Source organism: Micropterus salmoides, unplaced genomic scaffold, assembly GCF_014851395.1.
Source record: "Micropterus salmoides isolate LMB-PRFRI ecotype aquatic unplaced genomic scaffold, ASM1485139v1 Ms_hic_scaffold_3042, whole genome shotgun sequence".
NCBI classification, from domain to species: Eukaryota; Metazoa; Chordata; class Actinopteri; order Centrarchiformes; family Centrarchidae; genus Micropterus; species Micropterus salmoides.
In genome coordinates this window covers 1-25,000 of record NW_024042310.1, presented here as the reverse complement: position 1 = coordinate 25,000, position 25,000 = coordinate 1, and the positions used below count along the sequence as shown (strand labels likewise).

The window sequence follows — 25,000 nt, the reverse complement described above, 5'->3', positions numbered from 1 at the left end:
GAAACCAGAATCCAGTTAGCTTAGCTTAGCATAAAGACTGAAAAGGGCTAGCCTAGAAGCCCCTCTAAAGCTCAGTAAGAAACACATTATATATCTCCTCTATGTAATACTTTTTTTTTTTTTGATCTTAAGTGTGAAAAAATGCATTCACCATTTTACGTATTTACCTTTGTACACACCCAGGCTAGCTGTTTCCAGTCTTTATGCTAAGCTAAGCTAAGCCTGTCTCCTGGTTCCAGTTTCAAATTGAACAGACTGATATCTATCTTCTCATCTAACTCTCTGCAAGAAAGTGCATAACCGTATTTCCCAAAATGTCTAATGTTTCCTTTGACTAGAAGTGCATACTCAAATTTTACAGGATTTAGAAATATTAAAGTTTTGTTTAATTGAGGAGTTCTTTCAAGCAAAAACCTCTGGAAAGCAAAAACTGCTGAACTAAGTTTAAAAACTGGAATCAGCCTAAGAAATAGCATAGCATGTTAAAGCTTTTAAATGTAGAAGATATAAATACATTAGTTTTACCAATTTTCTCTATAATGTAGTATGTTTAAGAATATGCAAGCAATCATTAATGAAAATTATGACTTAATGTATCACTGTTGTGCAAAGATTCTCCTGTAGTCTTTCTGTTTTAATGTTACATTTGAACTTTAGACCAAAAAATATGTTGGTTTATATTGAATATCAACATCAACCACTCCAAAAAGTAAAAAACTTAAGGAAAAGGATCAAGTAAAAACGAAAATTTCAGATTCCTGTCTGGCACATTTATCTCATGTAATCCCCTCCCACCATTTCTTTCTCTGTCGATCGTAAAATGATCCAATAAAGCCAAAATGATCATCATTAAAAGCTGAAAGTTTGACTTGTACTTATAATTAGGTGATTTGCAGCAATCTGCCAAAAGGACTCTGTCAATCTGTCAGCATGATCCTCCTCCTGTTAGAACCGCCTCAGAGACAATTACACTGGGCTCCTTCTAATTAGAAACTCATTGAAATTTATGAGTGCCTGTTATGAATTATTGAGTTCTGTTTCCTGAGAGGGATGCCATTAGGGAAGTTTAAGCAAGTGAATTTCTCACAGGCCCCTTTATCTGTGCGTTTGTCCACGTTCTGTCGGAATATAACAAGGTATGTGTCTCCCTCATGTGGTAAAAAGGAGAAATTGTACACGTGTAGAAGATAACAGTGAAAGGAGGCAACTGCCAGCCTTGGTGCCAAAACCAAAATAAATGAGAGCCATCTTGATAGTTTAAATGCCTGGTATTGATGTGTACACCTTAGTCTTTGCTACAGCAGCTCCACTTCCTATATGATATCGTCATGTTTTCATAGTGTTAAGGCGTCTGATGAGTGAATAATGTGACTCTGCTTCAGGTTTTGTCACACAAAGGTGGCCCCTTCAAAGAGCGAACACATTGTTGTCCTTTCAAGAGGTCCAGAGATCTGAACGTCTTCCCACTCTCCTGGCAGGTGCGTTTATCTGCGCTTGCTGAAGAGAGGTGCCGTGGTTTTATGATGAATGGGACGGAGAGCCCCTGTGGAGCAGGATTACATGGATGGATCACATCCTCTTTCAATGGATCCTTGTTTTTGCTCAGATCCAGATGTTTATTCACTCGTGCCACTGAGCTTTCTGAGCATCTGGCAGCTGTTTCTGCCAACAGGAAACAGGAGAGTTGGGAATGAACTCGCTCAACAGAATGAAGTGGAAGTGGAAGATTTTGTCCCAGCTAGGTGCTTTCATGAAAGAAAAACATAATCAGGACACTTCTCATAAGTGATTTGTTGTTTAAGGCAATTATCAAGCAAAAGTGAGAGATTTGCCAGTGCCAGCTTCTTAAATGTGAGGATTTGCTGCCTTACTCTGTTTTGTTTTACTGTAAATTGAATATCATAGTTTTGGACAATTAGTCAGCCAAACCAGCAAAAGATATCACCAAGAAATCCATCAGAGCAATTGACTGGTTGATTAGTAATAAAGGTAATTGACAGTTTAAGCTTAATAATCAAAGTAATTGCTAGTTCCAGCCTCTAGACATTTGTAACTTCACAGCCAAGCGCTTTGCTCATTCCCCTGTTGGCAAGTGTGGAGCTCATGGTGATAATGGTGAAGTTATGAGTTTATGACCTTCACATACAAGTCAGGATTATGACTGCGAAACCTCTTTTCTAAAGGTTTCGTAATATTCAACTTGGCACTTAGAAGTACTGAAGGGCCTGAAAAACAAATAAACATGGCTGCCTCACGTCAGCAAAGTCTGTCGTTGAAGGAAATTTAACCCAAATTGAATGGATACCATCTTCTGTTATCTTATTACGTGAACACTTACAAGCTGTAAACATACTGATTTGTCCCAGAGGCCTTGGTGAAGAGTGGACAGCCTCATGCTCTAGCTGTGATACACTAAGAGGAAGCCTCAGGGTTGAGAACATGCAGCTGGCCACATTTGATAATCTATCCTCAAAGCCAGTTGGAAGAACATAACATCGAGTTTAAGGGCCTTCATTCAAACTGCTTTTCCCAGCACAAAAGAATAACACAGTGACCACAATATGCCTGTGTTGATACAATGGGCATTGGAAAAGGGTCACTGTGTGATCTCTCCCAAGGTCTACTGCGAATTTCAGTCTCTTCTTAACCTTTAAATTTTGAAAGAAGAAAAGGAAAGCCAGAATACTATATTAAAAAAAACAAGTCAATAAAAGTTTGCTAAAATTCTTCACATTTGCGCTGTCGGCTTATATTTTGTTGTGTTATCCTGAAAATCATGCACAATGGAAGAGATGGCAAAAGCTGTCACCTGCCACGCCAGCTTCTTCAGAACACAGAGGAAGTGAGTGGTGACAGCCCACACAGTTTCTCTGGAGCTGTCATCAGTCTCTCCATCATCCTCACAGCTGTCTTCTACAGTACAATTGTGTCCTTATTTCTGAGTCTTTCATTTTTTCACATCCACCATTTCATGATCAACTTGTCATGCCACATGCAGGTGAGGTTTGGGTACGTGTGAACATGGATAGGAGGGTGTCTGACATGCACAATTGTCCTGACGAAGGATGGAAAACACTCAAATTTAAACAATAGAACACATAAATACACTTATCCAGTAACACCAAACTCAATTTATCAATTGCTTATATACACTTCAGGGTTCAGACTGTACACAAACAGGACAAAGACAAACTTTAATAACATAAGTCTGAGCGTTGGTCACCTTTTCCATACAGTGCCATTTTTCTCTGTTAAAGCATTCTTAGATCTCCATGACTCAATTGCTCAAACTGAGTTTGGTGGTATAGAACATGTCATATGTCAGATCATATGGTTTCAGGATAATAAATTTGCTTTAATGAGTAGGTCATTAACCTGCTGTTTACCAGGAAAAAACAAACAAACATGGTACTGAGAAGAACTCTTCCAGTCTGGAGAAGAACAACAACTACATTTAACGAGGCCATAACTTTTGATCGGATACCAATTATTTTATTCTGGGATGTATACAAAAACTATTCATATGCAAGGAGGCAATAAAATGTGACATTCCTTATTGAACAAACGGCAGTAACAGCAGAAATGATTACTGAACTCTGCTCGTCTCGCTTATGTACGGTACCACTTGCAAACAACTTTATACAATGTTATTAAAATCCAGATGTGCAATCAGCGTACAGTGGAAGGGGCAAAGAGTTGCAGGGTCTTCACTGTGCCGACCTTGTAGACTTGAAGGTGACGAGACTGCAGGGACCATGTACGCACTGAAGACTGGGGCAAACTTAACATTTATTATTGTACCAGATGCAAACACAAACTTGAAATGTTCAAACATCCAGATGCTCAAATGGTCCACATATCAGAGAGAATAGGTAAAGTATCAGGTCTACACAGAAAAGATCACTCTGTAGATGCTTTAGCTTTTCTCATGGTCTTGTGACTTTGCAGATGTATTTTCAGGTTGTTTTTTGTGTAAAATCTTTTGTCACACGCAACACATTTAAAAGGTCTTTCTCCGGTGTGAATTTTTTTGTGCTCAGTGAGGAACGATTGGCAACGGAAACACTTACTACACTGGGGGCAGGGGAATGGACGGTCGTTTGTGTGAATTCGTTGATGGACTTTGAGCCTTTGCAGTGTGATGTATTCCTTTCCACAGTCCTTGCAGTGATACGGCCTTTCACCCGTGTGCCGCCGTGAATGGACCAGAAAAGTGCTCGAGTTGGAAAAGGCTCTTCCACATTCACTACACAGGTACGGCTTCTCCCCTCTGTGCACTCTGACGTGCTGCGTCAGTGAGTAACCCTGGTCGAAGTTGTTATCGCAGAACTTGCAGGCATATGGACGTTCCCCGGTGTGGAGGCGCAAATGAGTTTTCAGCACTTTCGGGCACGGAAGCCCTTTGCCACAGTAGGAACAAACATACGGTTTCACTTCAGCATGGGCTTGAAGGTGCTGCTCCAGACGACGCTTTGTCTGGAAAGTCTTCTCGTATTTGTCACAGTGGTACAGCTTCTGGAGCGTCTTGAACGTCGAACGTTGAGCTTTTAGATGACGTCTTAATGCTATTGGTTTCCTAAAACCCATACAGCACACAGGACAGGTGAGGTTTTCAGTTTCCTCTGCACTGGAACACACGTTTTGCTTTAACCCTCCAGCACTGCATCTCTCCTGGACTCTGGTACTGCCTACTGCAGGCTCCCCTGAGGTGATTGTGACTGGTAGGGAACAATAGGTGCTTTGATGGACTAAGCTGCCGACATGATCTGCAGGCAAAAACACAAATATGGTTAAGGTTTGTCATTTTAGCTTGTATTTATCAGCTCATAATACAGGAAAACAGCTCTGTAAAGCACTAAGGGGTCTTTATATATTGGCCAGCATCAATGGAGTGTACAACAGACCTCAGGTGTTTGCAGGTGCAGGTGTTTGTTTGCAGTTTTAAATTAATGTGCCAGTAATAAACCGTCACCTGCCACGCCAGCTTCTTCAGAACACAGAGAAGCGAGTGGTGACAGCCCTCTCTCCTGCAACTGTGAGTTTGATGGATCAGGTTCAACAAAATTGTGATGAGTTTCTTCATCACCACAGTCTCCGCCTTTTCTGTCTCTTATACTATCAATGTGATCTGATGCCACAGACGTCTGTTTAGATGCAAGCGCGGACAGGATAGTGTCCGACATGAAGGAGAATTCACCTAAAACATTTATATTTATATTAAAAATGAATATATAACGAACCAGCGGTATCGACAATCCTGGCAAACGACCCCACTGAGGTTAAATAGCTGAGTTTCCCTGCCAGTCAGTCAGAACTGAAGAAGTCCTTTGGATGAGGGACGAAACGTCTTCTAGTATCTTCAACCAAGTCCAGTTGCCCTTGACTTTAACCTTCATTGGATTTATATTAAAGGTACAAATTCACATAAAGCGTGGTGCTGATTGCCGCGGATAGATAGAATCAAATCAAATATCGTAATTATTGTGCAGTGAATCTAAATGAATGCATATATTCATCAGTATTTATAACAGATTTGATCAGGGTAGGTATTAGCCAATAGATTAATTAAAGGGACCCTGTGGAGTTTTCTCGTAAACAAGCAAAAAGTTATGTTTACATTGAGCGTTACTCACCCAAACACATTGTATTTCCTTCCTCATAAAACATTTGGAAAGCCAATTTTTTATTTTAAATTCAGCATTGTTTACATACTGTACATGTCTAGTTGCTAGCAGTCTTCTTTTTCCCTGCCTTCACTGGCTCATTGCTGCGTATCTTGGCACATTACTGTCCCCAGTTCATCAGCGAAATAGTGTGAAACCATTAGTAGGACTGCATGCCCAAGACAAACAAACGGGGACCCACTAAAAGAAAAACAGCCCCCTAAGCTACTAGAGGTCAAAAACTCCACAGGCAACCTTTAAATAAAACAGAATTTCAATGCATTTTTACTGTAGACCTTTATAAAATGCCAAATGTAAACAGGTCTTTACTTTTAGTCAACGTTTGTCTTCGCTTTTGATGCTGCAGAATCTTCCTCAGATCGTCATAATCAGAGACAAACTGCTCAAACTGGAGGTCAAAGCAGGACAGGTCAAACAAAGAGGGGACCTGCAAAAGTGGAAAAGAGTGAAAGATGTTCAATGAAAAAGTTCCTACCCATTTTCAATTTTTCAATCTCCAACGTTTACCTATGTCTTCAAGATCACTTGAAGATCACTCTTGCTGTGAGTCTGTTTTTCATAACCTGTGTGGGTGTAGGAATGCTAGCAATAAACAGCAATGTCCAAGAATTAGCCTACACCTGATGTGCTAGTTGCCAGTTGATCAAATATTTATTTCCAAAAACAACTTTTAATAGTTTTTCCAAAATTCTGTAAGATGTAATGGTTGGATTTGAAAATACATGGCCATTCTAGCCCCTGCAGTACTGTCTAGAGGCCTATTATCTACCATACAGGATGAATCTGCTAGTCATTACTTCACACAAACCACTTTAAATCCAAACATAACATTAGCAAAATTAAAATAATTTTAATCATACAGGACTTGTGTGGGTCCCACTTGTGTGTGGGTACAGTGTCCGTACCCAAAGTGACTAGCATAACTTGATGCTTACCTTTGAGAAACTTGGAACTGGAAGAAACTCTTCCAGTCTGTAGAAGAACTCCCACACTAGGATCTGCAGAACTGTATCAAAACGTGCTCCATACAGTGCTGGGAATACATCCTTGGACAGGACAAAATAGCATTAATATATGGCGTTATATTATGGCGTTATTGAAGCAAATACATCAAATATATGTTAAACAAATAGTTTTGTTCATACAAATGGACACAAAAATATCACTGGTAATAGCTGGAGTAGATCTCACCTTGAGAAATTTATCCTTTTCATATTTGTCATCGAGTAATGTCTGAACCAGCTCCATAAATGCCGATTTTGACAAGTCCACCTCTCCATCTTGATCCTGCCATGAAGAGGGCAGAGGTTTATTTTCATAACTATATTATCAGCTTTCCATTCAAGTGTCCCCCTGATGCAAACGTTTGGTATATGTATTCTGCAAACAAATATTTCCTACCTCTTCCTCCTTGCAGTTTATTGCACTCTTTTGGAAAATGCTGAGGTGTTCCTGGATGGCATTGCAGTCAATGGGATCCACCTTCTTTAGATATTCCAAAATGATCTGAAAAACACCAAAAGAACAATCAAACCCAAAAAATAAATCACACTTATGTTGACATCCGTATGTTCACTAGTGACAGACACACCCTTGTGCCAAATTATACACAGTATAATAAAATACCAAATGAATTCATGGAAAGGATTACTTTATGTAAAGTCATGAATACATTTTGTTTCACAGGCCCTGTAAGCATTCTGGGTTTTGTGTCTTGGCTCAATTTATGAGTCGGTTTCTTTCACCTGATACAAAAACAAGATATGTTCTTCTTCATAATCATAAAAAGCCCCATTTTCCACATTTACTCACCCGAGCTCTCAGTCCCAGGATGAGCTGAGTCCTCTGTTTGTAGCTCAGAAGCTCTTGGACCATCTCCGTCACTAATGTGATGAATCCAGCCAGTTTGTCATACTGATCTACATCTCGCTCCTGGGCCACCTGCCACATACAGGCTGACATCAACCTCAGTGGAGGAACCAGGAGGCGCAGGGATGCCAGAGGGAGATGAGGATCTAACAGAAGTTGCAGGTAGTGGGGGAAAAACACATAAAACAATGTATATACAGAATATAACTAATCCTATTAGTATCCTAAAGTAGAAGCATATAGAGTCAAATACAGACCTCGATATCGAGACATTTTAGGAGCGCAAGTTAGCTAAAATTAGCTAACTATTGCAGCTATATGTAGCTTTATGCAGTAAGTTATCCTCTAATCGTTAGTTTTATTTTGGAAGACTACTAATATAACTTATGTTTAGATAATATTTTATACTACTGCCAATGCGTACACTCTTAGAGAAAAATGTTACCTAGCAAGTAAACGTTTTGAAGAACATGCTTTTCGCCTGCATCAACAACATTAAAACATCCGGTCCAAATCTTTCAAAACAAAAGTGGCTGCCCGACAAAATTTCAATTAGACAGGAATCACATGTCAACATTCTCCTCCTGCCCGGCACCTAATCCCTTCACCATATGGTAATTTTTGTTGTCTTTTAATAGGTATACATTACACAAATACTGTACACTGAAAGAATATTATTAAAATATATCCTCCGGTATTCTTCTGAAATCGTGAGACGCTTAACGGAAGTCGTGTGGTTGCTATGGGAACGCAGATCATAAGTCGGTGGCCAGTTTTCAAAATAAGATTTCAGCTCAAAAAGTTCGCGTCAAAATGTAAACGTCTCTCTTTACTGTGTTTCCAACTTACGTGGTCAGTGTTATGTAACAGTTTGCACCTAACAATACATATACACATATTGCATTGTACATGTGTTGCATTAAAGTACAAATACTCCATTGCCACAGTTTTAAAATGAAAACAAACATGCAGTCATCTTATGGTCATACATCTTATGGACCCCCTGGTGATTATTTGGAGGTCTACAAGGTGAACTCTTGGATGAGGGACGAAACATCTTCAAGTATCTTCAACCAAGTCCAGTTGCACTTGATTTTAACCTTCCTTGGTCAACAAGGAGATATACATTTTTAATTTTGTCTACTGAATCAGCAAAGTGGATTTACAAAAGGTATAACTAAGGCAGCTGCAGCCTTTCTAGTGACACGTACAATGGTAAGACTAATTTAACATTCCTAACTGACCATCAATTCTTTCTCCAGTAGATGGAACAATATGTCTTGAAGTATTTTCATATATGTTCATGAACATGAGGCAGATATATTAGCTCCAATAAATGACAAGAAATAGAAGTAGAGAAAGGTATGTTTTGAAATTGTCACCATTCTGTAGTTTGTCCACCAGAGAGCAATGATACATTTATTTTTTACAGCTGTCTCCTCCAGTCCATTTCTTGGTTGCACTTGTTAAAAAATTTAATACATTTAAGGGAATCATAAAGTGTAAAGAAAATTAATATCAGCCAATATATTGGATTTTGTAAACCCCCAATTATTATTATTTCAGTATCGGTAGGGCTATCAAAATGAATTCACTGATTTTGGTAAAACTTACACATAAGTACTCCTTAATGGTGCTATATTTTGCCAGCACATTTTATTGACTTACATTCTCCATCTCAAGAATGACCTTAACCATCAAATACTGTAAATATAAACACCAACATCAAGTATTTGGCCTAAGCTAATCCTAAACATTATCCTCTTTAATAATGGTGTCTTAAAACATGTATTTATATATACCCCAACGTGTAATATTTGAGTCATAGGAATGAACCTGGCTTTCATGCATCACTTAAAATACAGCGCACATGCTAACAACCTGTCTCCAAAAACAGTATGCTAGATGTTCTTGTGGACTTTGAGGTGTATTTTCATGTTGGATTTCTGGGAAAAGGTCTTGTAGCATGTTAAACACTCGTACGGTTTCTCTCCAGTGTGTGTCCTCATGTGTTTCTTCAGTCCTGAACTACTGTGGAACGATTTGTCACATTGTGAGCAAGAATACGGCCTCTCTCCTGTGTGGAATCTCCGGTGTACCGTCAATTGTACAGCCGTGGCGAAACCTTTTCCACAGGATTCACACTGATAAGGCCGCTCCCCTGTGTGAGTGCGTGAATGCACCAGCAAGGCCCCAGAGCTACAGAAGGACATACCACATGTGCTGCACAGGTACGGCTTCTCCTTCTTGTGCATCCTGAGGTGCACGGTGCGCGGATACAACTGCGTAAACTTCTTGTCACATAAAGTGCAGGCATACGGGCGCTCGCCAGTGTGAATGCGCATGTGGGACTTCAAGACTGCATTTGTCAGGAACCGCTTGTCACAGTGCGAGCAGGCAAACGGCCTCTCCCCGCTGTGATGTCGCAGGTGAACTGTAAGCAACGCCTGAGAACTGAATCTCTTCTCACAGAGGCTGCAAGCAAAGGACAGGACTTTAGGTTGAGAGTGAATGAGTAAATGTTGATTCAGGTCTTTTTTATTTTTATAAGCCTTGTCGCACTGAGTGCATTTGAAAGGCCATGCAGAAGAGTGAACAGTGTGATGTTTTTTCAAGGAGGAACGAGATGCAAAAGTCTTGCCACACTCAAGACAGGTGCTTTCATTCTCTCTTCTGCAGTTCTCGCTGAACGGAAGTGAGAAGTCGGCACTGGCCCCTGTTGAGGACTGGATCGCTCTCTCAAGTAACAGCCCCTTGTTTCTGCTCAGATCCAGACGATCATTTACTCCTTCCACTGAGCTTTCGGAGCATCCGGGTGGCTGGAACGCGGCTTCACCACCTGTTTCTGCAAACAGGACACAAGTGATGTAGTGATGAACTCTCTCAACAGAATCTACATGCCACGTCAAGATTTTGTCCCAATATGACTTCGCACCCAACACTTGCACTGGAGTGAGATATCATTCTTCAGATGATCCGGAAAATCATGTGCAATGCAAGAGATGCTCACCATTGTCACCAGCCGCAGCAGCTTCTTCTGAACACAGAGAGGAAGTGAGTGGCGACAGCCTGTACTCGCACAGCCCAGAGTTTGGATTTGTTTCAATGGAACTGTCATCAGTCTCTCCATCATCCTCACAAAAGTCTTCTATGCTACAGCTGTCTTCTTTCTTCATTGCCTTCTGTTCTGACTTCCCCTGATTTCTTCCCTGTGGTTTCCAAGTGTCTTGTTTGCCGTCTACACGTTCCCCATCCATTTTCTGATCTATGGAATCTTCACATCCCACTGAAGTGTTTTTAGATGCAAGCGTGGAGAGAATAGTGTCCGACATGAAGGTGAATTCACCTGAGAAAAACAGATAAAAGTTATATAGGAGGTGAAATTCCATGTAAAAAGGCAGCAGAGCAGTTCTGGTTGTCAGTCAGGAAGGCAGCACTACCAGCACCAGAATAAATGGATATATTACTAAAGATTTCAGTACAGAATACTGGACATTCTTTACCAGGTGTTGAGTTCAAGGCAAAAAAAACTTTATCTACCTTTCTCTTATTGCATGACTACACTGATACCTAATTTTTAGTCCCTAATTATTTATTATCAAAACTTAAAATTGGTAATCCGCATTCCCAGCTAAACCATGCCATTTTATATTCTATGGTAATTGTAATAGATTAAATGGTGGGAGTGGGGAACTGGCATAAGCACATTTTAATGAAACACTAGTGAAAATGTTTTCAGGTTTCAGTGCAGCACTTGACTGTATAAGGGAGAAACAGATTACCAAATGTTAACAGGTTCTTACTTTTAGTCAACGTCTGCCGCTCCTGTTGCTGCTGCAAAATCCTCTTCAGATCTTCAGGGTCGGCAACAAACTGCTCAAACTCGTAGTCATGGGTAGAATTGTCAAGCATGGACAATACCTGGGAAAGAAGAGTGGGTGGATTTTAAACTTTAAACTCCTGCTTCTTCTGCCAAGATCATTTTTTTACTACGTAGATCTACATTTGTAATCTGTTTTCGTATGGGAGAAATGACAATAAACAGAGACAACTGCCACTTTTTCAGAACCCGACAAATGTCACAATGGCATTCAATATTTTCTTTCATACTTAACAGACCAATACCAACAACACCAAAGATGTGTGGCAGGCCATCAGAAACATCACAGGCTACAAAAGCAGTAGCTCCCCCATCATGTGTGAGGCCACATCTCCAGATTAGCTAAACACCTTTTATCGCTTTGATTTCAAAGAGTCAGCTTTAAAGTCTACTCCACCTCCAGAGGACTGGCCACTGACATTATCCACAGCAGATGTAAGAGGAGTCCTGCTGAGAGTTAGTATGAGTAAACCAGCTGGGCCTGATAACAGTCCTGGCCGTGTACTAAAAACGTGTCAATGATGTTATTACTGACATTTTCAACATATCACCGTCTCAGGAGAGGGTATGGCCCTCACCCCCATTCTGATCAAGTGCTTTGACAAACTGGTCCTTCAGCACATAAAGAACAACATCCCAGCCAGCCTGGACCCTCACCAGTTTGCTTTCAGAACCAATAGATCCACAGAGGATGCCATCTCCACTGCCCTCCAGTCAGCCCTCACACACCTTGAGAAAAATAACACCTACATCAGAATGCTGTTTGTGGATTTCAGCTCAGCATTCAACACAATCTCCCCCATGAAGCTGATCAGCAAACTCAGCACTCTGGGTTTAAATACAACACTCTGCAACTGGACACTGGACTTCCTCACAAACAGACTCCAGTCCGTTCGGATTGGCGGACACACCCCTACTCTAGTGCTCAACACCGGAGCCCCCCAGTGCTGTGTGCTCAGCCCCCCATTGTTAACGCTGTACACCGACACGACACCACCGTCATCGACTGGATTTCAAACAACGCTGAGACTTCATATGGGGAGGAAATTGATAATCTTGCAGAGTGGGGCTGTGACGTCCCCGGGACGTCCTTGTCTCTATCAGGTTGCTGAGTGTTCATGTGTGTTCTGTTGTAGGTGTCAGTAGGTGGGGTCGTTGTCATCGACATGTATTGGAGCCACCTGGGGCCCGGTGTTCTTTATATATAAAGCAGATCCTACCTGTTGCACTTTGGGGGAGATAGAGAGGAAGGAAACGCTGTTCCCTTTACTCCTCACTCCTCATTATATTGCTTTCTTTATTAACATTACATTGCACTCATCATTTCATTCATGCAAACATGTGGACACTACTGACCTACTGATTCCCATACTACACTGCCTTATTTTGAGTAATTATGTTAAGTAAATGTTGAAGTTGTTGTAAATAAAGTAATGGTACTGTTGCTGCAGCCTGTTGTTGCTGTGTGATTATTTATGCCAGGGTTTTTGAGCCAGGCCGTGACAGTTCCCAGCGAACAACCTACTGCTGAATGTCAGCAAAATCAAGGAGCTGATCACTGATTTCAGGAAAAAGGAGATAAAAACACACACTCCTTGAGCGGAGATGATGTAGAGCAGGTGAAGAGTTTCAGTTTCCCAGGAATCAGCATCACAGAGAATCTGACATGGTTAACTTCACATCTCCACACTGGTGAAGAAAGCTCAAAAACTTTTTTTTCTTTTTTCTTAAAGAAGCTTAAGAAGGCAAAAGTCCCACGCCAAGTCCTTGTCAGCTTTTACAGAGGAGCAACAGAAAGCATCCTGACTGGAAACAGCACAAACCGGCATGGGATGTGCACTTAAACTCAAATTTATCCTCAGCACCGCTCCACTGATTTCTGTTCACCATTTTTTTTATAATTGCTTTTTATTACTGTATATTGTCTGCTACATAGCAGAAGGGAGTTACAAACTCAATTTCACTTTACAACCTGTTGTATTGTGACAAATAAATCTACCATGTACCTTGTACAAATGAAAGCCATTTCGGCCCCTGCAGTTCTGTGATTCGTAAACATTTCCACTCTACAAGCCATTACTACACAGCAGGAACAATTACGACTGATTAAAATGTTATGTTTTACTGTGTTTACTGTGTTACCTTTGAATGCCTTACCATAATAGGCCTATGTTTCAGTGTGTGGTGCCTAATGCTTTACTATGTTGCAACTAGCTGAAAGGAGCTTTCATGGGAAAGTAGCTCATTAGAGGGTTTCTTAGCTGACAGTCCTTGATAGGAAACAAAGTGTCTTCCATATTAGAGCAGTTGGTTTCAACTCCCTTCTTTACTAAGACAGCAGCATAATAACCTTAGACTATAAAGTCACCTGTTTCTTCACTGGCTCTTTGTCTAACACTCTGCAGACTGTTTGCACTGTGTATGTGTGTGACCCTTTGCAAAGAATAAAACCTTTTAAGGCGTCTTGATTGAATTGTTTATTTTATTTTATTATTAATTACCTGCACATAATTCATCAGCCAGCTTTTGGGGATCGAGTGGATGGAAGGTCAGTTGAATGGTCAGTTTATCTTCACCCTTCTGCCTACCTGTGAAAAACTTGGTACTGGGAGGAACTCTTCTAGTCGGTAGAAGAATTCCCACACCAGGATCTGCAGCGCTGTATCAAAACGAGCTCCATACTGTGCTGAGAAGACCTCCTTTGACAGGAAGAAACATATATCATTAACATTAAATATCATAATGTATGAAATATACAGAAAATAGGCAAATCATTTTACAGATAGACACATAATGTAGATACACAAATTAATGAGTTAAAAAAAGGTTGGGGTAAAACTAACCGTGAAGAATTTTTTTTTTCAGATTGGTGTCTAAGCAGTGTTTGAACCAGCTCCACAAATGCTGACTTTGAAATCTCCACCTCTCCATCTTGGTCCTGCCAAGAAGCCCAGTAGAGGTTTATTTAAATGAAGGAATTATAGGTTTTCTATTCTCTCCTGCTTAAAATAAACAGTTTATGAATTTCTGCACCTACATCTCATAGTAAATGACATCTAAAACTACTAAGACATCAATAACATTGTATCCTCATGTAAAACATGCTATTAACGTTGCATACCTCTGCATTCATGCGGTTTGTTGTACTCTGTTGGAAACTGTTAAGATGATCCTGGATAGCTTTACAATCAATCTTATCCACCCTCTTTAAGAACTCAAGGATGAGCTGAAAAACATAAAGTTAAACCTTTATGCTTATCTTTCAAACTAAAACTGATATTGCATTTTGACAGTCTAGACAATGGACGCATTATTCTTGTGTTAAACGCAGTCACGCTGTGTCAAGCGTAAAAGAAGGATACAAGAACAGGAAAAGATGCACCAAAAATAGTCTTAATACCCACATTTACTCACCCGAGCTCTCAGTCCCAGGATGAGCTGAGTCCTCTGCTTGTAGCTCAGAAGCTCTGGGACCATCTCCGTCACTAATGTGATGAATCCAGCCAGTCTGTCATACTGATCTACATCTCGCTCCTGGGCCACCTGCCACATACAGGCTGACATCAACCTCAGTGGAGGAACCAGGAGGCGCAGGGATGCCAGAGGGAGCTGAGGATCTAACAGAATATGCAGGCAGTAAAAGAAAAGCAAACATATTATTAACTTGACAAATGTAAACTACGTTTTCTCTGGAATGAGGACATACAGTAAATATATGTTGTAGAGCTGCAAATAATGATTATTTTCATTGTCGATTAGTCATTATTTTCTCAGTCAATTAATTGTTAAGTCTATTAAATGTCGGAACATTTTCTAGAACCTTCAGATTGCTTGTTTTTTCAACCCAGAACAGTGTCAATCTTGACATCGTTTGAGCACAAAGCGTCATCAATGTAAAATGTCCACCTCCTCTCATCCTGCTGGATTACAATAAAATAAAAGGGAAAGAAGCAGCAAATCATCATATCCAAGAAGCTGGAAACTGAGAATGTTTGGTATTTTTACTTGATAAATGACTTGAAAAATTGACTTGAAAAATTATCAAAATGGTTCCACATTCATTTGTTATCCATTTACAAGAATTTCCATTCAGATCAATTGTTCTTTCAGGCTGTAATAAGGTATGATGGACAGTTGAGATTTTATTATGAAGACAATGAATGTAATATAAAGTTAATTAACTTGTCAAGTAGTGCGAGCAGTATAATTTTGTTAACTATGATTTTACTGGACAGGCAGAATTAATGGGTAGCGTTAAGTTTCTTTTCCACTCCAATACTGTGTTCCTGCAAGCCTGCATCCACCTGCAGGAACATGATGTACACACTCCGAACAGAAGGTGGCTGTAATGAACCAAATGCATTTTCTAACAGGGGACGTTGTTTGTTCGAGGGGCCCTCCCCTCTGAACTTAGCGGACATCTCGACCAAACTGAACCTTACTGCAGAACTGCTAGGAACAGTTTAACCCCTACTAAGTGTAAAATATTTCCCAAAGGAGTAACGTAGTTACAATCATACCTGGTAGAGATACAGACCTGGACTTTTTGCCATTTCTGGAGCGCGTTAGCTAGCTTAGCTTTGCCAACCGTTGCCGCCAGTCAGCGCTGTTTAGCTGGTCGTTAGAGTTGAGAGCATGTCAGTCAACTCTTACGTTTTATTTCATACGTCCCTTTACATCCCTCCAAAATGATTTGAGGACGGTGTAACCTAGCTAACGTTGTTTTAGGCAACAACAAAAAGTCGTTAGCTAGCACATCCGGTTCCCTGTTTTCAAAATAAGAGGCCAACTCAGTAAGCTCATCAAAGTCTCATTGCTGACATGAGGAGAATGAAGAGCATGGAATTGCCTGGCAAGTAGTTTCTTACATTTTTGTCACACATAACAACCTTTGTCTTTGTACATATGTGTATACAAACACGGATGGGTGACAAATTAAAGGAAAGACATACAACTTGAAAATTAGCAGGAAAGACCCCTGACAGGTGCTGAGGAATCCTTGATAATATCAATATAATAATAATAATCAAATAAATAACATCCTCTTCTAAAAGCAAATGGTCGCGATTTTATGTCAAATGAAAATATTTATTTTATTTCTTCATAATAACATTTTGGAAAGGGTCATTCTGGGTAGCCAGCAATACATTTGATACTTTAAGTACAATTTTGAACACAGCATATATCTGCAGAACACCATAAGTGCTCCTCGTCAGATATTCTGCAAGTCTCTGCTGAAGGGATCAAACACCATTCTTCCAAAAAGATATTCCCTCATTTGGTGTTTTTGACGATGGCAATGGAGAGCACTCTCTCCATCCAAAATGTCCAAACATTCAACCAGACATTCATCTGGGTCCAGATCTGGTGACTGTGAAGACCAGAGTATGTATGTTACTCATCAAACCATTCAGTGACTTCTTGTATTGGCTAGTTATTACTGCTGTAATAAACATCAGTGTCTCTGCTCAAGCTCATGACAAAGTCTGCAGACAGGGCCAAGCAGGAATGCTTTGATGGACCTCACTAATGGAACTGAAACTCTCCACAGCGTCCCAGTTGATCCTGCAGTTGTGTTTTATCAGATTTTGGTCACCTCACTTCCACTCACATACTCTTAGTACAAAGAGAGGTGAAAAGTTCAAAATTGTGGCTCCAAAAAGTAATCCCTTCACACCATAACAAGTCAGTTGATTATTAAAATGAATGAGATTATATGAATTGTTACCCTAATAATTTAGGGTACAGGGTTTTGTGTAAAAATAAGAAACAGGTACAAGGTAAAAATGAATAAATACCAGGAGGAAAATAAGTTAATCTATGCAGTGCTGTGAAGGGGAAAAGAAAAACAGAAGGTGCAAATTTAAGGGGGGCTGAGGTGGTGGTGAGTTGTCCCCACCAATAATCACTTAAAAATATAAAAAAAAGAAGCTTTGTTAGGATTAAAGTCAAAGACAAACTGTACTTTGCACTGACCAAGTATGAAAAACATTAAGTAAATTATGAAAAAACTACATACAAAAACATTAATACACCCATAAATACACATAAACATAGGGATATATACACCAATCAGCCATAACATTATGACCACCTGCCTAATATTGCATAGGTCCCCCTTTTGCTGCCAAAACAGCCCTGATCCGTCAAGGCATGGACTCCACTAGAACTCTGAAAGTGTGCTGTGGTATTTGGCACCAAGACGTTAGCAGCAGATCCTTTAAGTCCTGTTACTTGTGAGGTGGGGCCTCCATGGATCGGACTTGTCGGACTGTTTGTCCAGCCCATCCCATCGAGCCCTGCTCGGTTGGATTGAGATTTGGGGAGTTTGACATCATGTATTCCCAGATGGCAGCAGCCTCTTTCTGCAGGATTATGTGCCCTGCCACAAAGCAAGAATGGGTCAGGAACGGTTTGGGGAACCCAACGAGTTCAAGGTGTTTACTTCACTGAATTTACCTGGCAACTCTAGTTTCTAGTTACTTTGCAGATTAAGATTTTCCACATATACATAAAATCAACCTATAAAACGTGATGCATTGTTATCGAATAAATATGAGAATCAGAATCAGCTTTATTGGTCAAGTATATGTACACATACAACGAAGGGGTTTTTCCCCCATTTTCTCAATATACTTAATATACGGAAAAACAGAGCTGGACAAAGACAGGACTATTATGTACATAAGTATGTGAAATATATAGGTGTGTGTGTGTGTGTGTGTGTGTGTGTGTGTGTGTGTGTGTGTGTGTATAGCAATAAACAACAATACAAATAAAATGTCTACATGCAAATCAAGTGCTGTGATTTGTAAACAATACAAGTAGTGCAAAGAAATAAATACTGAGTGGATATACATGGAGTGGATTTTTATGATGATGATGTACAGCATTATAAAAAAGTACATGAATTAATCAGCAATAATAATCCAATTATATAATGTACTTTTTAGGGTATTGCTGGTATTGCTTCTTTTACTGAAGTTAAGGATCAGGATACTCCTTATACTACAGCATAGATACCCAAACTGTGCAGGCCTGTGCCTAATGGTAAGCCAAATGGCGCCATCTAGTGTTGTGAAATTTGAATTGCCAGGTTGATCCGGTCTTCGTCAGCCAACCAGGAAAGAGGGCTTGCCGTGATCTGGACTGAGGCGGATGAGACCAGAAACCTTTGTTCTGTCTCTCCTCCCCAATGCGAGAATAAAAAACAAGAGCTGGTCAATGCGTCCTACAAATCTGCGCTCGCATTTTGTGGGTTGGCGATCGCGGATGGATGTTTTACTAATCAGAAATTAGCAGTATTTATATATCTGGGCATTTTGTGTTTCTTTTTTTTTCTCCTGTTCGCCACAACCCGAGGGGGGACATCTGGTCGTCAGCTGCTAAATGGAAATAAAACGCGGGGCTGAAAGTGGAACGAGTCGAGGTGCGTGTACGCTAATGAAAAATCACGAAAGCAGTGTTCTTAATGATCCCTGATCTCTGCTGTCATCAGTGAGTTTGCAGCGACCTGGACACAGATAACGCAAATGAACAGCTTATATTATGAATAATATCCCCGCAGTGTTTCTATAAGGACTAACTTGATCCACAATGACCTTATCAGCATCCTAAGTGAAGGCTCTCTCTCCTCCATCACTCCATCAGAGACTCATTGAGGTGGTAGGATAGTTTCCTTATAATATTGATCTCAGCATTATTATAGTAATGCTTCCCCCTGTAGCTCCCTACATCATCAGACTGTCAGAAATTCAATGGGCTGCCCAGTTGTACAGCATTAAATGAGATGCGAGTTTGGTTTGAGTTTGATGAATGCTGTTGTCAGGGCACCTGTGAGCAACACTGTCACGGCTTTATTTCAGAAGGCACTTTGCCACTATAAATCAAGTTCTCTAATGCATATTGCGCTCTTAGCCCGGCATGTACAGTGTCAGGTGGACGTTGTTGACTCAGATTGCTTTTTGGAGTGCTTCTAAATTAGATGTACTGTATTTTAAGTGAACCGCCACTGATGTGGGCTTTGGATCATTTTTCCTTGTCTAAACAATAACATTGACACTTCCCAGGCAGACCGTGGTGAAGAATCCTTTCAAACTGAACCAAGACACGCCTGATAAGGAAATACACAGATTAATAATGTGAGCTAATTACTGCACCAAAACAATAACCAAAGCACATTTTAAAGCAGGCACATTTTTATATAAAATAGTGGACATATAGTTAAGATTAAGATTAAGATCAACTTTATTGTCCCCGAAGGGAAATTTGTCTTGGGCATCAGTGCCGCATGAGGCTGCAGTAAGCAACAGTAACACATTTGGACTTTACATTCACATACATCATACAGTCCGCAGCATACATTTACGTTACATTGCACAAGTATCAGAGACCATACCCCTGTCAATAATTAATTACAAGGTAAGTAGAAACTGAGTGATATAAACCAATGAATTATTATATTCAATTGCACTTGAGCACATAAAGCAGAAAACAATATATCAACACTAAAAGTACATCCACCTCAATTCTATATTAAAAAGGAAGAACTCAGTGCTGTGAATAATAGCAATAAAACTGTTTTCTTTTGCTACAGTTTACTAATCCTAAATTCCATTGTTGCTTTGTGTGAGGACCATTGAAATTAAGCTTTTCACATTTATACACCCGTATACACCCATCAGCAAAAACTACCTGCCTAATATTGTGTAGGTCCCCCTTTTGTCGCCAAAACAGCCCTGATCCGTTAAGGCATGGACTCCAATAGACCTCTGATGGTGTGCTGTGGTATCTGGCACCAAGACGCCAGCGGCAAGTTCCTGTTAGTCCTTTGAGTTGTGAGGTGGGGCCTCCATGGAACGGACTTTTATTGTCTAGCCATCACAATTTGGCCCTTGTCAAAGTCGCTCAAATCCTTACACTTGCCCATTTGTCTTGCTTTTAACTCATCAACTTTGAAGACATAACGTTCACTTGCTGCCTAATATATTCCACTCACGGACAGGTGCCATGATAACGAGATTATCAGTGTTATTCACTTCACCAGTCAGTGGTCATAATGTTATGGCTGATCTGTGTATATCATTTTCTTTGCCATATTTTATTTTGTTATATTGCAAATTTTGGGAATGAAAAACTAGCAGACAAAAAAATCTTACCACAAGGTCCATTTTCTGCAGTAGCTTTTCTAGAGATTTAGATTTTTTGATCAGCTTTGGGAAGTCTGGAAGGTACTTGATGGCTGCCCACTCCTTATCTAGAGCTCTGACAAATTGTTTCAGAAGGCCCAATTTGATGTGCAGTGATGGCATTTCAAATAAATTTCAAAATATCAGTGTCCTGGTCATAAAAGTAAAGTTTGTGTTACATAGTGCCAAATAAATTATGCTGCAAAATCAAAAGAAAATACATCAATGGATATAGTTTGATGGTGTATATTGTCACATTGCACAACCCTATTGACATGTTTCAATGGATTGGGAAAAGACCTCTGATAAGGAATATGAACCATAAAACTGTAATGCAACCGTTGAGATGTGTGCAGGTGTTTGATGTAACCTGGTTATTGAGTTACCTGCCTTGGGTTGTTTACCCCTGCTCTTGTTTTCTATGAGCTTGTGGGTAATTTGAAACACCTACTGTTGCCTGTTGACACTGTTGATAACAGGCTGGATCAGAAATTTTTTTAATTGTCAGTTACATTTAATGTTAATGTGATTTTTGGCGTTTACTCGTTCACCTTTTCCGTCTCTCCTCCACTTCAGGTAATGATCTTCCAGTCCAGTATCTACGCCTCCTGGCCCCGCCCTTGCAGCTTTTGTCAGCTGCAGTGTGGCAAGTAGTGCAGCAGGGACTTGTGGACCACTATGGGATGCTGGAGGAGTTTGTTACCATGGTGACGGAGCTGGTCCCAGAGCTGATGAGCTATAGTCAGAGGGCTCAGCTCATCCTGGGACTCAGGGCCAGGGTTAGTAATAATCACTGATTAGTCATACTGAGGTGACATTTAGTTAAGGTATTTGTCACTTGTTAATAAAAATCCAGTTAAAGAGGCACATAAACAGTTTATCTTAAATCAAACCAACAAGTAGATGATAACCAAGTGTAAAGATAGTTTAGATAGATAGTTTAGACAACCCCAGTGTTTCCTCAGTACTATTTTGGATTTGTGATGGGAGTATTTTGTCTCACTTAGATCTGTACTTAATACATTTTTCCCCTATAAATCAAGGGGGCAGTGAAGCAGCAGGTCAGCATTGAAGAACAAGTCAAACATCATTTAATTTACAATTCAAGTGACACAGAAAAGAGAGCAAAGATAAAACAAAGTTCCTCAGTAGCTGTAGTCCAGTGTTACATCGGGAGGTTAATAAACCTGGACTGTTTGAATGGGTTATGGGAGACGTTTGCCTTCAGGGCTGTCTTGTAGAAAGCCTTTAGAAGGTCAGGTGAGGTAGTATAAAGAGCGACAAAGTCCGCGTAGGGAGGAGGTTGTGGTGGATGAATGGGTCAAACACAGGACTTTAACCCAGCAGACCTGGGTTTGTGTCCTGTGTGAGACAAAAAGTCAACGTTGACTTATCATTTTTAGACTTAGTTGACTTATTCCATTTCCATTTTCAGTCGCACTTTGGTTCAGTCCAGGCAACAAAAGTACATGGTTAGGTTTAAGAAAGGAACCTGTTTTGGGTTAAAATGGGGGTTTAGTCAGTGAAAGTCAATGAAAGCTCTGTGTTTGTGCAAGGCTTTCTGACACAAAGCCAAAAAAGCAAATTTCTCCCACGTGCGTTTGAATGTGAAGAATTTGATTTTTATTTATTTTGTGTGTGTGTGTGTATATCCAGCTGGTTCTGGAGATGTGTCGAGGTGAGCACCCAGTGGACATGCAGACCATTCAGCCGCATCTGGACAGAATTAAAGCTCCTGTTAGCACTGCCAAGGATCCCCATGTAAGTAAACTGTTGCTGGCAAACACGCAGATGTTTCCCTTCTGGTGTGGAAGTTCACTGGGTCAATCAGGATTGATTGAGTCTCATGACTGTGTTTAATGTGTGTGTGTGTGTCTGTCTGTTTGTGTATAATAGGTAACCATCGACCAGGTGGAGGAATCTGAGGTGAACTTTGTGGAGTTGGTGCATTCATTACTAGAGGATCCCTCTGAAAGAAAATATTTTTTCCAGGTGACATGGCACTCACAATGAAAATAAGCTGTTGTGTGGATCCAAATTTTCCTGTATACATTAAACTAACTAAATTAGTACCATAAAACAAAATGTACTCTGTATACTGTACCATCACATAGAAAAATGTCCAGTGAATGTACATTTCGCTATTCACTCAAATGGCCTCCTCCGATATGATTGTCTCTCCAGGAATGTTTGACTAGTTATTATTTTTACAGGAGCTATGGCTGCTGAACAGGCCTGTCACTTTTAACCAGCATATCATTCACAAGAGACGGCGGGTTAATGGGATCACTAACAGAAATCTTCAGGCAGTTGCACCATTTCAAAAGTTCAAGGTTTTAAAGCGTTCGTACCAAACACAATATTTGATACATAGTGCAATGAGTAAAAGTTGTGCTGTACACAAGAGAGCTCACACAACCCCTCCCCAAATGCTTGCTGCAGGAAACACTTTCCCAACAACAACCTATCCTAAAAGTATCCCTCTCTCTTTTAATCTGTTTGTCTCTCTTTCTCATACACAGGAAATATTCCCCCTATATTTTGGCTCCAAGTATGACGCAGCACTTGAGATGCTGGTGTGGGAGTTCATATCAAGACTGGAGCAGCTGCTGCCGGTTCCAGACTTCACACAGGTGTGTCACGTTCCTTGAAACTCTAGCTTGCCACGCATTATCAGCCAAGTACACAATAATAACAATGATAATTTCTGGTACTTATTTTCTTCATATTTGTGTGAAGGTCAATGACATATCTAAACTAATGGCTGAATTGGCATGAAATATGAGCAGAAACCTACAGACTTTGGTGACCCTATAGGCTTTTCTCCAGTGCTACAATCAACAGAATTTCAAATGAGAATGTAAAATGTCATATTTAAACTACAGTTATACCCCTATTTTGTAACCTGCCCACTGCGTTGTTGATGCGCACATCTACCTAGGGAGGTAATCAGGCCCTGTGGGAAGTCCACACTGCTTGTTTTGCCTTTTTGTCTGTTATCTCGCTATCAGACAAGACAAGAGTAATGCAAGGAAATAGCTCTGGAATTATTCCTAAGTACATCGCTTTTTTCAGGATGACCATGGCACATAGGCCGAGTGCAGGGGCTCATCTGTCTGCACCACTGACTCAGAGACAGATATGCAGGAGGGTTTACTGGGCTCAGGTGCAACACAATGTCCCAGTAGACTGCTTTCTCCTTCCTTCCTTTCCTGTACCCAGCAGTGCCAGAATAGCACAACTACAAAAGTCAGATTAGTAGCAGTCACATACTATAAAATAAAAAATGCTCATTAGGCCAGAAAGTATTAATTTCCTTAAGATGTCACACTAATGATTTCTCATGTGGGTCAGACTTCATGAGGTTCTAAAGTAATGCTCCTCATATTTCTGGCACAAAGTAATATATACATGTCAAGGAAAACGCATCCCCCCTCATCAAGTTAACTTATTTTTCATTTGAACCGCTCTGTCATTTGGCAGGATTTACTAAAGCCAGTGACTTGATCTCTCTTCTCAGTTGGCAACTTTGCTCGGAGACGCTCCGTCATTCCTAGACGACTGTTTACAATCCTTCTTCCCGCCAGAGGACATGAAGGCTGTACTTGAACATCACAGAAACCTCGGCCATTTTGAAGAGAAAGGTACTGTAGGGCCATGGCTGCGTACTGTAATTGTATACTCTACCATTGTTACCAATAAAGCATTACTTCTTAGTCATTTCTGTTTATATATTTTGCTGAATTTGAGTTTGGCAGTTTTTCTTGCCAGCTGATTTATGTTTGAGCCAAGCTGGGGTCTAATTAATCATCTTTTTTTTCTCATTTGTAGATCCTAGATTATTACCGATGGATGACTGCATTCTCTCCTCCCTGTCTCTGCCTCCTGGGACCAAACCTGTCATGAACACCGCCTCTTGTTCACCTGCTCTCAAAGACTCAAACCCTCCAGAGCAAGAAGGACGTCTTGATGCTCCCTTCAACACTAGCGGCCTCGAGAGGGCGAGCAGGAGGAGCTCTGAGACACTGAATCAAAGACTGAAGGAGACAGGAGACTCGGGCAGTTGGCAGCTTAGAAGCGGCAACATTTCTCAGGAGAGGAAAGTGCAAAACTCAATTACTACACGGCCATGTGATGAAACCATAGACCTCACTACACCTAATGAAACTGTGGACAGAGAGTCAGCAGCTAACGACAACAGCCAAAGTTTGAGGGGAGCGCGGGTTCTCAGGAAAAGGAAACTGAGCGGAGGTGTGGACATTCCTACAAAACAGCCTGCGGAGGCGCCAGCTTTCTTGTAAGATTACCACAAATGTTTTGTTCATTTGTCAAACGCAAAGACATGACAGTGAGGTTTGTTCAGCGGACATCGTGGGCTT

At 40.5% G+C, this 25,000-nt stretch overlaps 3 protein-coding genes across 10 annotated transcripts; 1 reads left to right on the top strand and 2 right to left on the bottom strand.

Annotated features, from left to right (window-relative positions):
* Positions 1-3,466: 3,466 nt before the first annotated feature.
* LOC119883950 (zinc finger protein 679-like) lies at positions 3,467-8,098 on the bottom strand. 3 transcript variants are annotated; one of them, XM_038694433.1, is made up of 7 exons: positions 7,999-8,098; positions 7,497-7,699; positions 7,086-7,190; positions 6,876-6,971; positions 6,620-6,730; positions 5,994-6,111; positions 3,467-4,766 (listed from the first exon to the last, which is right to left on the bottom strand). In XM_038694433.1, the coding sequence occupies exons 2-7, from the start codon at positions 7,644-7,646 to the stop codon at positions 3,901-3,903; spliced, it is 1,446 nt and encodes a 481-aa protein (XP_038550361.1). In that variant the 5' UTR covers positions 7,647-7,699; positions 7,999-8,098; the 3' UTR covers positions 3,467-3,900. The 3 variants fall into 3 exon arrangements, with proteins under 3 accessions (XP_038550361.1, XP_038550360.1, XP_038550362.1); XM_038694432.1 differs by lacking the exon at positions 7,999-8,098 and adding an exon at positions 7,811-7,978; XM_038694434.1 differs by lacking the exons at positions 3,467-4,766; positions 7,999-8,098 and adding exons at positions 5,337-5,390; positions 7,811-7,979.
* Positions 8,099-9,194: 1,096 nt separating this feature from the next.
* On the bottom strand, positions 9,195-16,112 carry LOC119883951 (zinc finger protein 501-like). Of its 5 annotated transcripts, none has more exons than XM_038694437.1 (8): positions 15,971-16,112; positions 14,838-15,050; positions 14,555-14,659; positions 14,277-14,371; positions 13,935-14,132; positions 11,357-11,474; positions 10,564-10,899; positions 9,195-10,398 (listed from the first exon to the last, which is right to left on the bottom strand). In XM_038694437.1, exons 5-8 carry the CDS (start codon positions 13,947-13,949, stop codon positions 9,455-9,457), a joined length of 1,413 nt encoding a protein of 470 aa, XP_038550365.1. In that variant the 5' UTR covers positions 13,950-14,132; positions 14,277-14,371; positions 14,555-14,659; positions 14,838-15,050; positions 15,971-16,112; the 3' UTR covers positions 9,195-9,454. The 5 variants fall into 5 exon arrangements, with proteins under 5 accessions (XP_038550365.1, XP_038550363.1, XP_038550367.1 ...); XM_038694435.1 differs by having other exon boundaries at positions 14,848-15,050; XM_038694439.1 differs by having other exon boundaries at positions 14,022-14,132; positions 14,848-15,050.
* Positions 15,962-24,945, top strand: LOC119883953. Of its 2 annotated transcripts, none has more exons than XM_038694441.1 (7): positions 15,962-16,285; positions 21,198-21,400; positions 22,278-22,382; positions 22,518-22,613; positions 23,144-23,254; positions 24,142-24,265; positions 24,453-24,945. In XM_038694441.1, the coding sequence occupies exons 1-7, from the start codon at positions 16,255-16,257 to the stop codon at positions 24,920-24,922; spliced, it is 1,140 nt and encodes a 379-aa protein (XP_038550369.1). In that variant the 5' UTR covers positions 15,962-16,254; the 3' UTR covers positions 24,923-24,945. The 2 variants fall into 2 exon arrangements, with proteins under 2 accessions (XP_038550369.1, XP_038550368.1); XM_038694440.1 differs by lacking the exon at positions 15,962-16,285 and adding an exon at positions 18,571-18,862 and having other exon boundaries at positions 24,453-24,944.
* The last annotated feature ends 55 nt before the right edge of the window (positions 24,946-25,000 follow it).

Excerpts from the sequence above, each read along its gene's own strand:
- LOC119883951 (XM_038694437.1), bottom strand. Across the intron at positions 10,900-11,356 it reads GCGGCAGACGTTGACTAAAA|GTGAATTCACCTTCATGTCG; the intron begins GTAAGAACCTGT and ends TGTTTTTCTCAG. Across the intron at positions 10,399-10,563 it reads TGCTGCGGCTGGTGACAATG|AAACAGGTGGTGAAGCCGCG; the intron begins GTGAGCATCTCT and ends TCCTGTTTGCAG.
- LOC119883953 (XM_038694440.1), top strand. The coding sequence starts at position 18,823 with ATGGAAATAAAACGCGGGGCTGAAAGTGGAACGAGTCGAG. Across the intron at positions 22,614-23,143 it reads AAAGAAAATATTTTTTCCAG|GAAATATTCCCCCTATATTT; the intron begins GTGACATGGCAC and ends TCTCATACACAG. Across the intron at positions 23,255-24,141 it reads CGGTTCCAGACTTCACACAG|TTGGCAACTTTGCTCGGAGA; the intron begins GTGTGTCACGTT and ends CTCTCTTCTCAG.
- LOC119883950 (XM_038694432.1), bottom strand. Across the intron at positions 7,191-7,496 it reads TCCTGGGACTGAGAGCTCGG|ATCATTTTGGAATATCTAAA; the intron begins GTGAGTAAATGT and ends GGTGTTTTTCAG. Across the intron at positions 6,731-6,875 it reads AAAAGGATAAATTTCTCAAG|GATGTATTCCCAGCACTGTA; the intron begins GTGAGATCTACT and ends GTCCTGTCCAAG.